At 32.6% G+C, this 10,455-nt stretch overlaps 2 protein-coding genes across 2 annotated transcripts; one reads left to right on the top strand and one right to left on the bottom strand.

The window, feature by feature from the left end:
* The first annotated feature begins 911 nt into the window (after positions 1-911).
* LOC144850898 (cleavage and polyadenylation specificity factor subunit 5-like) lies at positions 912-3,197 on the top strand. The gene is made up of 7 exons (XM_078708401.1): positions 912-1,053; positions 1,460-1,660; positions 1,782-1,845; positions 1,933-2,022; positions 2,150-2,225; positions 2,337-2,451; positions 2,606-3,197. The coding sequence occupies exons 1-7, from the start codon at positions 947-949 to the stop codon at positions 2,625-2,627; spliced, it is 675 nt and encodes a 224-aa protein (XP_078564527.1). The 5' UTR covers positions 912-946; the 3' UTR covers positions 2,628-3,197.
* A 269-nt stretch (positions 3,198-3,466) lies between these two features.
* On the bottom strand, positions 3,467-10,426 carry LOC144850897 (splicing factor 3A subunit 3-like). Its single transcript, XM_078708400.1, has 14 exons — positions 10,270-10,426; positions 7,803-7,850; positions 7,405-7,457; positions 7,186-7,291; positions 6,821-6,985; positions 6,529-6,611; positions 6,140-6,278; positions 5,666-5,910; positions 5,412-5,481; positions 4,910-5,074; positions 4,432-4,542; positions 4,246-4,336; positions 4,005-4,060; positions 3,467-3,625 (listed from the first exon to the last, which is right to left on the bottom strand). Exons 1-14 carry the CDS (start codon positions 10,363-10,365, stop codon positions 3,548-3,550), a joined length of 1,506 nt encoding a protein of 501 aa, XP_078564526.1. The 5' UTR covers positions 10,366-10,426; the 3' UTR covers positions 3,467-3,547.
* Positions 10,427-10,455: the final 29 nt, after the last annotated feature.

Below are 10,455 nucleotides of genomic sequence, written 5' to 3'. Positions count from 1 at the left end.
ATTCTCGTTCATCATGTGCCGCCAAACGCGTAAACCACGGGTTTGTTTACGTAGGACCTCACTTACATCGTAATTATACGATGCGGGAGTTTTAGACAGGAGGGGTGGACCACCATGATGATGTTACGGCTGATATCTTGGTCAAGGAGAGAACATCCCCAAGATGAAGGAATCGCTTGCTCATGTTTCTATAGTGATAATAAACTTGGTATATTTACTAAACAAACATTTGGTTGCATAATTTGTTAAGCAAAGCACGTGCGCAGCGGATACGTTGGTGTAATATTACCATACTATGCCTACTCATAATCATGATATCTTAAGCTCTGTCTACACTATCAAACTTTATGTGACTGAAAAATATGTGCCCATATATGGACATGGTGATTTCATATCACTACCATATTTAAGCATAGCACTACCATATTTAAGCATATCACTGCCATATTTAGGAACATCACATTTTCTGTCACATCACATTTTTTGTCATATAAAGTTTATAATGTAGACAGAGCTTAAACAACTTTAAGTTTAGTTTCCATAGCTTTACATTATGGGCAAATATATCATTATGTGAGAATAAACGACATTACAATACTCAAGTAGGTCTGATAATAGATTTATACAGTTTTAAGAGTGCTTTAGTTGTCCGAGGTAACGAAGTGCTATTTATCATTCATAATTTCATTTAAATTACGGTCAAAAAGTAACTCCCAAATCATATCATTAGTTAATTCAATGCCTTTATGATTTATATAACATATTACGTAGTTATTTGATGAATATTTAAAAAAAAAAATGTTTAACAAAATTTAACTGATGACACTAATCATAGTCTAGTCAACTTTCTATTGACTATGCACTAATTTAGTACAGTATTTTTTTTTTTTTCATTTTGTAGTATAGCGCCACCACATGTTCCGAACAACGGCATCAAGTAAACAAAATGGCCACAACTCCGCGTGGATCAAAAGGTTGGCCTAAAAGCCGCGATTACAACCAAAAATACAACATTGTTGGAGGTGGAGGACCTCTAGAAAGAACTACACATTTGTAGGTTTAGTTTGAATATCTTATAAGTATACAAAATAACCTGTATTTAAGGTATTTGCCCTTAGAAAACTCAACTCGATCTGCTCGACCGGCAGGAGGCTCAAGGGGATGCCAACACTACCGAAAGCGTTTGCCGAGTGAAGCGTTTCATTAATTTGCATGCAGGCCATGTTTGATAATGGCCTAGCCTAGCCCACAATAACAATGCTCAGCGCAGCTTTTATTTTCTTATACTTAATTAGAAATAGGCGTACTGTAGGTAGGCAAGTACAATGCCCACTAATTATTAATATAAAATATCCTACTAGGCCTAGCCTAGTATTTATAAAATTATTATAAAGATAAATATTTGGTTATTCTCCAAATCAAATATTTAATAATGATTGGTTTTTTTTTTTAAATACAGATATCCACTAACAAACTACACATTCGGAACTAAGGATCCTCTGTATGAAAAGGACCCATCCGTAGCAAAGAGGTTCGCAAGAATGCGAGATGAGTTTAATTCAATGGGAACAAGACGGTCTGTAGAGGGAGTGCTCATTGTTCACGAACATGGCTTGCCGCATGTACTACTTCTACAACTCGGCACAACTTTTTTTAAATTGTAAGACTTGGTTTTTGAAGGAATTTCTGTGTACATGTACAGTAAACTAGATTTCATTAAACTTTGTTGGTGAACATAATAAATAAACACTTTATTATTTCCAATAAATTTTATTTTGTAGACCGGGTGGAGAACTTAAAACTGGTGAAAATGAAGTAGATGGACTTAAGCGATTACTAACGGAGGCAAGTCAAATGTTATAAGAACTCACTTTGTAAACTTAGCCGATCCAAAAGTTGTACTTTGGTTAAATTTAATTGAATATTTTACAGATTCTTGGTCGGCAAGACGGTGTCAAACAGGAATGGGTTATAGAGGACGTTATTGGAAATTGGTGGCGCCCTAACTTTGAACCGCCCCAGGTAACATAATACAGAGCTTAGTTAATTAATATTTTCCATTTTATTTTTATAAGAAAAAAAAATATTTTCCATCTTAAGGTACGTTTAATGTCTAACGTTTAATAATATTTTTATTTTTTTTCTTCAGTATCCGTATATTCCAGCTCATATAACTAAACCCAAGGAACACAAGAGATTGTTTTTAGTGCAACTACAGGAAAAAGGTATTCACAAAGTATATAACTAAAAATATTAGCATTTATCTATATAAACCAAACCTGACACTGAAGAGTTATATGGAGATTATAGCATAATATATTTTCTTTTTTTTGTAGCTCTATTTGCTGTCCCAAGGAATTACAAACTGGTTGCTGCTCCTCTGTTTGAATTGTATGATAATGCTACAGGCTATGGGCCAATCATATCAAGTCTACCGCAGAACCTCAGCAGGTAAAAGTATTCAATTTCTGTTTACAGGAAGCTTACATAATTTATGTCAAGATAAAACGAATTCATTTTAAGTTCTTAAATTTAAACTATTACGTAAATTAGTTTTTCTTCTAATAATTGAGATAAAAATGTTTAATATAATCTTGATCTACAGGTTCAATTTCCTATACAACTGATGGAATTGGAAGATAATTACTGAATGGGGTTGATAAGTTAAATGATAGTGAAGCTGTATGGAAAGAATTGAACTCTTAACACTTAACAAGAACTGTAGTGGAAAAGTCCAATACATCACTACCAGTCTGAAAACTGTAAAAGACAAGCGCAATAGAAAACATGCTATTGGCACTAATAATAAATACAAGTACAGTATTAGTTTTACAGATGATTGGCTTGTTTGATTAAAAACCTGTTTAACGGAAAGTCTGTCAAGTCCATTTTCATGGTTGAGCAACAAAAGCTTGTTCATTGAGCACTAACGTAGCGTTAGAAATACTCCATTGTCAAACACAAAAATGTGTAACTTTTGTTTTAATTAAATATGTGTCGTTGTAATTTTGGTATGTGTGAAAAAGAAGGGCATGATGGGATACCATACTTTCTGGAAATAAATGTTGCGACTGGGTACAGAATACAGTATTCATGACGTTTGGAATAAATATGTCATGGAAAATGTTGTAATATTAATTTGTGAAGACTGGGTGGGGTATGTAGAGTGGTTTATTGTTTTGTAATGAGGAAATGAGTACTTCATGAACAGAATACAAACCTAGATTGGATACCGTACATGAATGAGATAATTTTGTATATATTAGTTAAGTAGCTGTTTTGTATCATGGTAGATATAGATTTCAAAATAAAAGAAAACATTTAAATGTTTATTTGTGAATCATTTTATTTGTTTATTTTAATCAAAATTATTATGGTATTAAAATCACGATTGATAGTTACCAGATTAAGTCTTTGCTTAACATGTTTGAGACCAATTATTCCATGAGACAAACTGTTGCTCAAATGACTTCACATTTTTTGTTACAAATCTAACTAGCAATGCAGGTAATTACACATCTCTTACAGAAAATTAATAAAAAATCCCTCACAATAACCCCTGTCTCTTGAGATCCTCATAAGTCTTCTTATTTACAACGTTTCCGATTGAGTCTTCAAATTCCTCCTGAAAATAAGAAAGTTCAATTTGTGTGCATGTTTGTTTATTCATTCACATTTATTTGAAACAGCCCAAAAAAAAAAAAAAGCATACATTTACAATTAAGTTAAATGGTAACAATAAATAGGAGCTGTTTCAGGGATTGGAAATAGAAGTAAAACTTGTCTTACAGTATACCAACCCCTAAACAGAAAAAAAGACAAATAAACAACTGCATAACTTTCATCATTTCTCCAGAAGACGGCTGCATCATAAAAGAGACGTCAAGACATTCTCAATCATGCTTTCCTTCTGGAAACACATGGTGTACCACAAACTTACTTTAAAAACTGCAACAAATCACAAAGATTACAACAAAATATTGTTTAATGTATTCTCTACAAACCTCAGTTTCTGGTTGAAATCGTTCCGCAGTTTTGGATGATTTTAACTTTTCCCACACTGCAAAAAATGATACAAAAATAAAGCAACTGTTACTTGTGCATACAGTACGTATACATTAATAATAAAATGCAATTGTTCAATACAAATTCAGCCTTGAGATAAAGAAGTATTTTCCAGTCCTAGAACAGTTTGTTTTTTAATTGGACACGATAGTTCACTGAAGAAGTAAGAAGCATACTTACATGCTAGAGCATCTTCTATGTTTGTAACATTTGCAAAATGTGCTGTGTTTGGGATACCAAGGCATCTCATACCATGTGCATGACGCCATTCCTACAATGAATAACGAACAAAATTAGTAAACAGTATGTCATAAAACAATTAAATAATATCATTAAAGTTGTAAAAACGATAGATGATTTACTTACAGCAAAATGTCTCTGGAATGCTTTTGGTCCTCTGTATGTTTGCTCTCCACAAATCTCACATGAGTAGTTGATATTTAAACCATGTAACTTGTACAACCAATAAGGTATAGGCTAAACAAAAAAAGCAGATTGTAAAGTAAAATACAAACAACATTTATGGTGTATATAATAATAATGGTAGTCTTATATAGCACCTAATACAATGTTTCTAAGCGCTTTACACACAAAAATGATCCATAAAATATCGTAAGATAACCAAAAAAGGAAGAAAAGCAGAGGAACCAATTACACCGCTCCATTCTCCAGCACTTTGAAGCTCTCATATAAGAGCTCGCCAGAACAGTATTCACATGAGCTTGAGTGAAAAAGGCATCTGTCTAATCTATCCTACCAAAATAAATTTCATTCCATAATTAATGTTTAGTTTACATTAATTAATTTTAGTTTATTACAACGATTGTGTTGAAAGAAATAGTACCTTTCCATCCCAGCCTAGTGGAAGGTTCTTAGGGTTATAAATGACCTCATCATCCTCATCATCACTGTCACTATCACTGTATTGTTCAACCTCGTCATCTTCTCGTTCTGCATCTGTACGTGCCTGCTTACGTTGAATGTTCTCACGGGTAGATAATCGTTGCTCCTATAAAGAAGAAAAAACTCTTTAATTCTCCCAGTTTATCTTATTACACGGCCCAAATATGGTAGTGATATGACATCATTATGTCCATATTTGGGCACAACACATTTTTATTTTACATATTTACATAAAGTTTGATATTGTAGACAGAGCTATAGCTTTCCTCTTCCCCATTACATAACTGCACCCTCAAGAAATACTGCCTGGGTACATATAATATAATGTGATGACTATTTCCCCAGGTTAATGGTCAGAGCTTGCATCTCAGGTTTGATAAAACAAATAAGTACTTTCTTAATTCAATGTTAATTTTATCTGCTGTTACATCAAATGCACTTACCCCAAGTTGCTCTGACAGGTAGTACAATTGTGCTTCTAGAAAACCAATGTCTTTGTGCTTTTCGCTGTCTCTGCAATTACAACATAAGGATATCAGAAAATGGATATTGAAAAAATTACATTATTTATGACATTTTAGTTTCAATATCAAAGGATCTAACCCATTGACCCATCCATCCTTTAATTCTTATTCTGCAATTGCTAATTTAATTAGAATGTGCAATAATACTGATAATAGCAACAAAAAATACCTACTTTTTGCCTCCTTTACCAGATTTACTTTTAGCAAAAAGTGACGGGTCTAACTGGTTCAGAGGAACGCCTTTTGTGGTAAACAGTCGCTGAGCTCTCTGATCCAATGTGCCACCGCATTTCAAGTTCAGCGCCATCAAGGCGGATTTTAATCGATCAAGACCCAAAGATGCGAGTTCTTCTGATGATGAGAACGCAGACAAGTCTAAATGGGCACCGGCGTATGTCATGGCACTACTCGCTTCTTTCTGTATAAATAAAATAATAATTAATAATACTGTTAAATTTTATTATGTTTATCCAGTTTTTGCTATTTTTATAAATTGTAACGATTGTTGTAATTCAGTTAACTGCAAAAACGATTGAAATAAACTCTTGATATGATATATGCCTTAAATGTATACATACTGTAATGGTGATTGCTGAATTAAACTAGTAGTAGTTTTGCTACAAAAAGAGAAGTCATTGTAATCTTACCTGCCATCCTGGGAACTGTCCTGCCTCCCACTGTTTCTCAAATTCTACCTTAACATTCTCTATTTCATCACTAAGATCAATGAGGGGTTGAATCCTTATCAAGTATCCTCCAAGATATTCCAACAGCATTTCTATATACCTGTGTATATAATAGACCACAAATACTGTTACCATGGCATATGGTATATAGCTATGTCGACATTTTGACATAGCAAAAAAAAGAAAATAAAATTTTTTTCATTTTTTTTTCGCTATGTCGAAATTTTGACATAACTATATTTATGTTCATGGGGCAGGATTAGGCTTTTGTATCAACATGTTTTATAATGATAAACATTGTTTCTTCTTTAAAATACCGGTAAAGATGATAAATGTATTGTGAATCTTACCGTCTGTATTCCGCATTCTTCTTGTCTTTTGGGACGTCAAATAAGTGATCAAACGTGGACAGGTATGTTAAATAATCCAATTTCTAAAACACACAAAAATAAACAAAGTTACACTTATTCTTTGCTCTAATCCACTTTATCTGCCAAACTGTACTTTGAAATACACACTAAAATGGGTAGATAAACTCACACAAACATTAGAAACATTTTAAGCAAAATTATTGGTGTGTTGCATTTTAAAATCCAGTCACTTTAAATGGTAAATATTTACATATCATATTTCATATCTTACCTCAACTCCTTTTAAATTGATAAACTTATCATAACATTCATGCAGATCCAGGTATTTGCCGTAGCCCTCCTCATCTGTAAATTCCACCAACATTTGATTTTCATCAGCTGGGTTAGTACGTTCCTCATCCAACATTTCAAACTCCACAGACATTGGAACTGATATCTATACGACATATAATAATGGTTACTAAATCGTTAATAAACGATAAAGATGAGGAAATCTATGAGAATGAGAAAAAGCCACCCCAACCAATCATAAATATAATGCTGTTGTATAGGTGCCATTTCTTTTTGTAAAAATAAACTTCATTACAAGCTGAATTGAACGGTAAGTTAAGATTTAAATGCTGGGAGGGAGATTACCTCATTTGGGTGTTTCTTGTGAAAATCCTTGAGAGTTTTCAATCTTGCATAAAATTCTTGAAACTCATTTGGTCCAGACAAAGCCTGCACTTCTTCCTTACGCAGTCTGACAAAAGAAGACATAACAAATGAAACATCTAATGAATGAAGTAATCAAAAACAAAATATTCCTATACTACTGTGTATATGCCTTCATGAGTTCATTTCTAATAAACTTACCCATCTTTGTCTTCATACAACTCTTTCAGCTTGTGGGAGCTCTCCATATGCCTCTGTAAATAACAAAAATATAAAGAATATTTGGTATATGCACTATGAAATTAATAAGACACATTTATTAAATGAAAGAAATTCATTTTTTCATTTCTTTTGGTTTTTTTCAGTAGAGATAATTTAAGCGCTCTGATCTTTACGAAATAGCGCTATATAATTGTCGCATTATTATTAGTCGCCTTATTATAGAAGGTTGGGTTTTGTTATTCAAGTGGGTGTGTAGTGTATTTTTAAAGCAAAAAAAAGTAAAACAATCTTATCCATTTGCTTAATTTGTGGAATTATAACTGTAGAAATATTGATCTGGTACAAAACAAATTTCCATGGTGCATTAAATTACTTACATCACGCAGGATTTTTACACTCTGATCAGAGTTGATCTGCTCTCTTGTCTGTAAATAAACCAATTATTTTAAATTAGCAATTTTTGTTTCTCCAGGGCCAGTATGTTATATACTTAGGCATCATTAGGAAGCAGCCCTAGTATTTTACTAGACTACTACACAATACCGTACCTATTAATAAGCCTAAATTCACGTTCCAAATATATCATTAACAAGATAAAGATACTAGGCCTACAGTACTAGATACTAGGCCTACAGTACTAGATACTAGGCCTACAGTACTAGTAGGCCCTAGCCAGGCTGAATTACGATCATCTCGGTCGCGTTTCATTTCGGTCGCGTGTCAATTAAGGTCAATTTTCAACAATATCGATCGTAGTGTATGGCGCGTCAATTATGCATAAAGCATACGAAAATGGATGCTATTGTAGGATTGAGACTTAACTGTCAGATTTAACTCTCTCTCAGCAGTCGGTATGTGTAGTAGTTCGAATTTATAAACCTGTATTTGTAACGATTTTTATCTATATTTTCAGGACACAACAAGTAGCTTACGAAGAAGACTCCAATATCTTAATATTAATAATTATGAATGAGTAAATTGGGAATATTTGTTTGGTGCCAGTAAAAATCAGTGAGAGACTTTCACTGAGCTTTTTTATGCACTATATTGCACGATTATGTAATACAATTTTTAAAAACATAATGCATTGACGTGTCTCATGCTATTGAATTAGAATGAAACCATATTGTCTGTTGACTTTGTATGCTTATTGTTATAAGATACAATAAAAACAGAAATAAAGAAATAAGGCGAATTGTCTATTTTACCTTTTTGTGTCTATTGTCTATTGTCACCACAATACAAATGGAATGGGTGTAGCTTTTTTAGATGAATTATTATCGAAAAATTATTCGTAAAACGGCCAAAAAAATGTCTACCATGTCCCTCCATCCGTCCCTTAAATTATACAAAAAATATGTATAATTATTAGCTGTCAAGAAGAACTACACCGCTAACATAACCATCGTTAATACTATACTACTTTTCCAGTCAATTTTTTCTTGAAACATGATGAAACGCTGATTGTCCACAGACAACGTAAAGCTGGCGGCAAAAATGTCTTACAAAGTCCTACATTTGTAGTTGCAATTTACTAAATCTACAGCATTAATTTTGCAAAGAAGCCCCTCTGTTTAGTTTAAAAAGTAGTCTTGAAAAGAAGCCCATCTTGAAATGTTCTTAAAAGAAGAAACCGCCATTGAGCATTTTTTTCAAAGTTTTACCGTATTGTGATGTATAAATTTAATTAGAGGCAATAAAAAAAATATCAGCATAAGCACGCAAAAAAAGAGAGCGCGTGTGCAGCGGGGAAACAATGCACGCATCCAGACAAAAGTGCACAAAGCTCATTGTATTTGTCGGAAAAAGTAACGCACGTTATATCAAATGATGTTCGCGATTTGTAGATGAGATAGATGTAAATATTGCTAATAAATAAAAGATTAAATAAATAGATAAATTAAATAACGTCTGTAGATGTAAATAGAGGTAAACATTGCTAATAAATAAAAGATTAAATACATAGATAAATTAAATAACGTTTGTAGATGTAAATATAGGTAAACATTGTTAATAAATAAAAGATTAAATACATAGATAAATTAAATAACGTTTGTAGATGTAAATAAAAAGGTTTCAATTTGAATGATGAATGTAAACATTTATATATGCGTTTTTGTTTTAAAAATATATTTGTGTATATGTTTTTGTTTTAAAAATAAAAAGATTGAATGATCATTGACAAAAGTGTAAAGTGAGTTTGAATTTTTCCCGTCAGAAACAAATAGAATATTTACAAAATATATAAAAATATAATGCTTATAAAAACATTAAAAAAAAAGTTAAACTAATTAATAAAATACTGTTTTTACAATATTTATTTAAATATAATGATTATTATATAAAAACATTTTTAAGTAAACACATAAAAAATAATAGAGCCTACACTTCGATACGCTTTGATCTTTAATTAGAGCTTACAGTGTACAGTACTGCATTGAGCGGCGTTCCATAGAAATCGCCGGAAGTTCGATTTACCGGAAGCGCGACCGAAATGAAACGCGACCGAGATGATCCGATACCGCCAGGCTAGGGTCAGTATTAATATTATTAAAAATTGCCTTTTGTCAAACAAAAATTGATTGTCTGTAGCTAGGCCTATATTTCTTCCAGACAGAGCAGTCAGAACCAAGCATTATTTAAGACTTTATGTTTGTAATCAATAACAATTTAGTTTAAACACAATAAATTGAATATGAAAAGGCTAGGCCTAGGCTAGGTCTCCACACATCACCACCGGGCGGTCTCTGCTCAAAAACACATGGATGGTCGCATACTAAGCCGGTTGATGAGCCTAAACATAACTTAGCTAATTATACATAGGCCTAACTCTTATCAACTTACAGAATTCTTTTTGTGAAGCATTTCTTTCGTCATTGCATTCACGATCCGCTCCTTTTCTTCATGGAGCCTTCTTTGCTGCTCTAATAAAGTTTCCATTTTTAGGGAAAAAACTCAAACAAACGCCACACTTTCGTTTTTCGCGAAATCAATCCTAAAAGTTGCCAGAAAATCAAATTACAAACAACC

The sequence above is a fragment of the Antedon bifida genome, chromosome 8 (assembly GCF_963402885.1).
Source record: "Antedon bifida chromosome 8, ecAntBifi1.1, whole genome shotgun sequence".
NCBI lineage: Eukaryota > Metazoa > Echinodermata > Crinoidea > Comatulida > Antedonidae > Antedon > Antedon bifida.
Note: the sequence above shows the minus strand (reverse complement) of the source record. Positions and strands in the feature narration are given on the sequence as shown.

Coding starts and splice junctions, on each gene's coding strand:
- LOC144850898 (XM_078708401.1), top strand. CDS start 947: ATGGCCACAACTCCGCGTGGATCAAAAGGTTGGCCTAAAAGCCGCGAT. Junction 1,054..1,459: donor CTAGAAAGAACTACACATTT/GTAGGTTTAGTT, acceptor TTTTAAATACAG/ATATCCACTAACAAACTACA. Junction 2,226..2,336: donor AGTGCAACTACAGGAAAAAG/GTATTCACAAAG, acceptor TTTTTTTTGTAG/CTCTATTTGCTGTCCCAAGG.
- LOC144850897 (XM_078708400.1), bottom strand. CDS start 10,365: ATGGAAACTTTATTAGAGCAGCAAAGAAGGCTCCATGAAGAAAAGGAG. Junction 5,482..5,665: donor TCTGGTAAAGGAGGCAAAAA/GTAGGTATTTTT, acceptor TTGTAATTGCAG/AGACAGCGAAAAGCACAAAG. Junction 4,337..4,431: donor CATTCCAGAGACATTTTGCT/GTAAGTAAATCA, acceptor TATTCATTGTAG/GAATGGCGTCATGCACATGG.